Genomic DNA, 471 nt, shown 5'->3' on the forward strand with positions numbered 1-471 from the left:
AAGGGTTCCATTTGGTGGAGATGATGGTTAACCAAGTGAAAGTGAACCATGACTCGCACATGAAAGCAAGGAACCAAGGGTATGAGTGGTGGTTCATGTCATCATAGGAGAATACACGGTAGCAGAGTAGCAAAACAAGGAGGATCAGAATAATTGAATCCATTACCCTTGAAAGTGTGTATTTCACCCATATTTTTTCGTATAGAGGCTCAGTATTACTCTCTTCACTGATTCCCATTGTGATTTCTCTCTCACTCCCAGTAACCTTTTGTTGTAGTTATTTTATTAGTCAACGAGCTTCAGGGGAAGTCGGCATTTTAAAGGCGGAGAACACTTCCCCTGCTTGGCTGCCATTTCTTTTATTTTTTTTGAATATTCACATGATATTTTCGTACGAAAATAATATCGTGAACAGTTGGATAATTCAGTAAAATATATTCGATTAAATATTAAATTATCTAACTATTCATA

At 36.7% G+C, this 471-nt stretch overlaps 1 protein-coding gene across 1 annotated transcript in view; it reads right to left on the reverse strand.

Annotated features, from left to right (window-relative positions):
• The window catches only part of LOC107610362 (cellulose synthase-like protein B4), a 5,028-nt gene extending 4,721 nt beyond the window's left edge, over window positions 1-307 (reverse strand). The window contains exon 1 of the mRNA XM_021108090.1: window positions 3-307. Coding sequence (XP_020963749.1) covers window positions 3-238 — 236 coding nt within the window. The 5' untranslated portion in view covers window positions 239-307. The remainder of the gene's footprint in view (window positions 1-2) is intronic.

The sequence above is a fragment of the Arachis ipaensis genome, chromosome B08, assembly GCF_000816755.2.
Source record: "Arachis ipaensis cultivar K30076 chromosome B08, Araip1.1, whole genome shotgun sequence".
In the NCBI taxonomy this organism is placed as follows: Eukaryota; Viridiplantae; Streptophyta; class Magnoliopsida; order Fabales; family Fabaceae; genus Arachis; species Arachis ipaensis.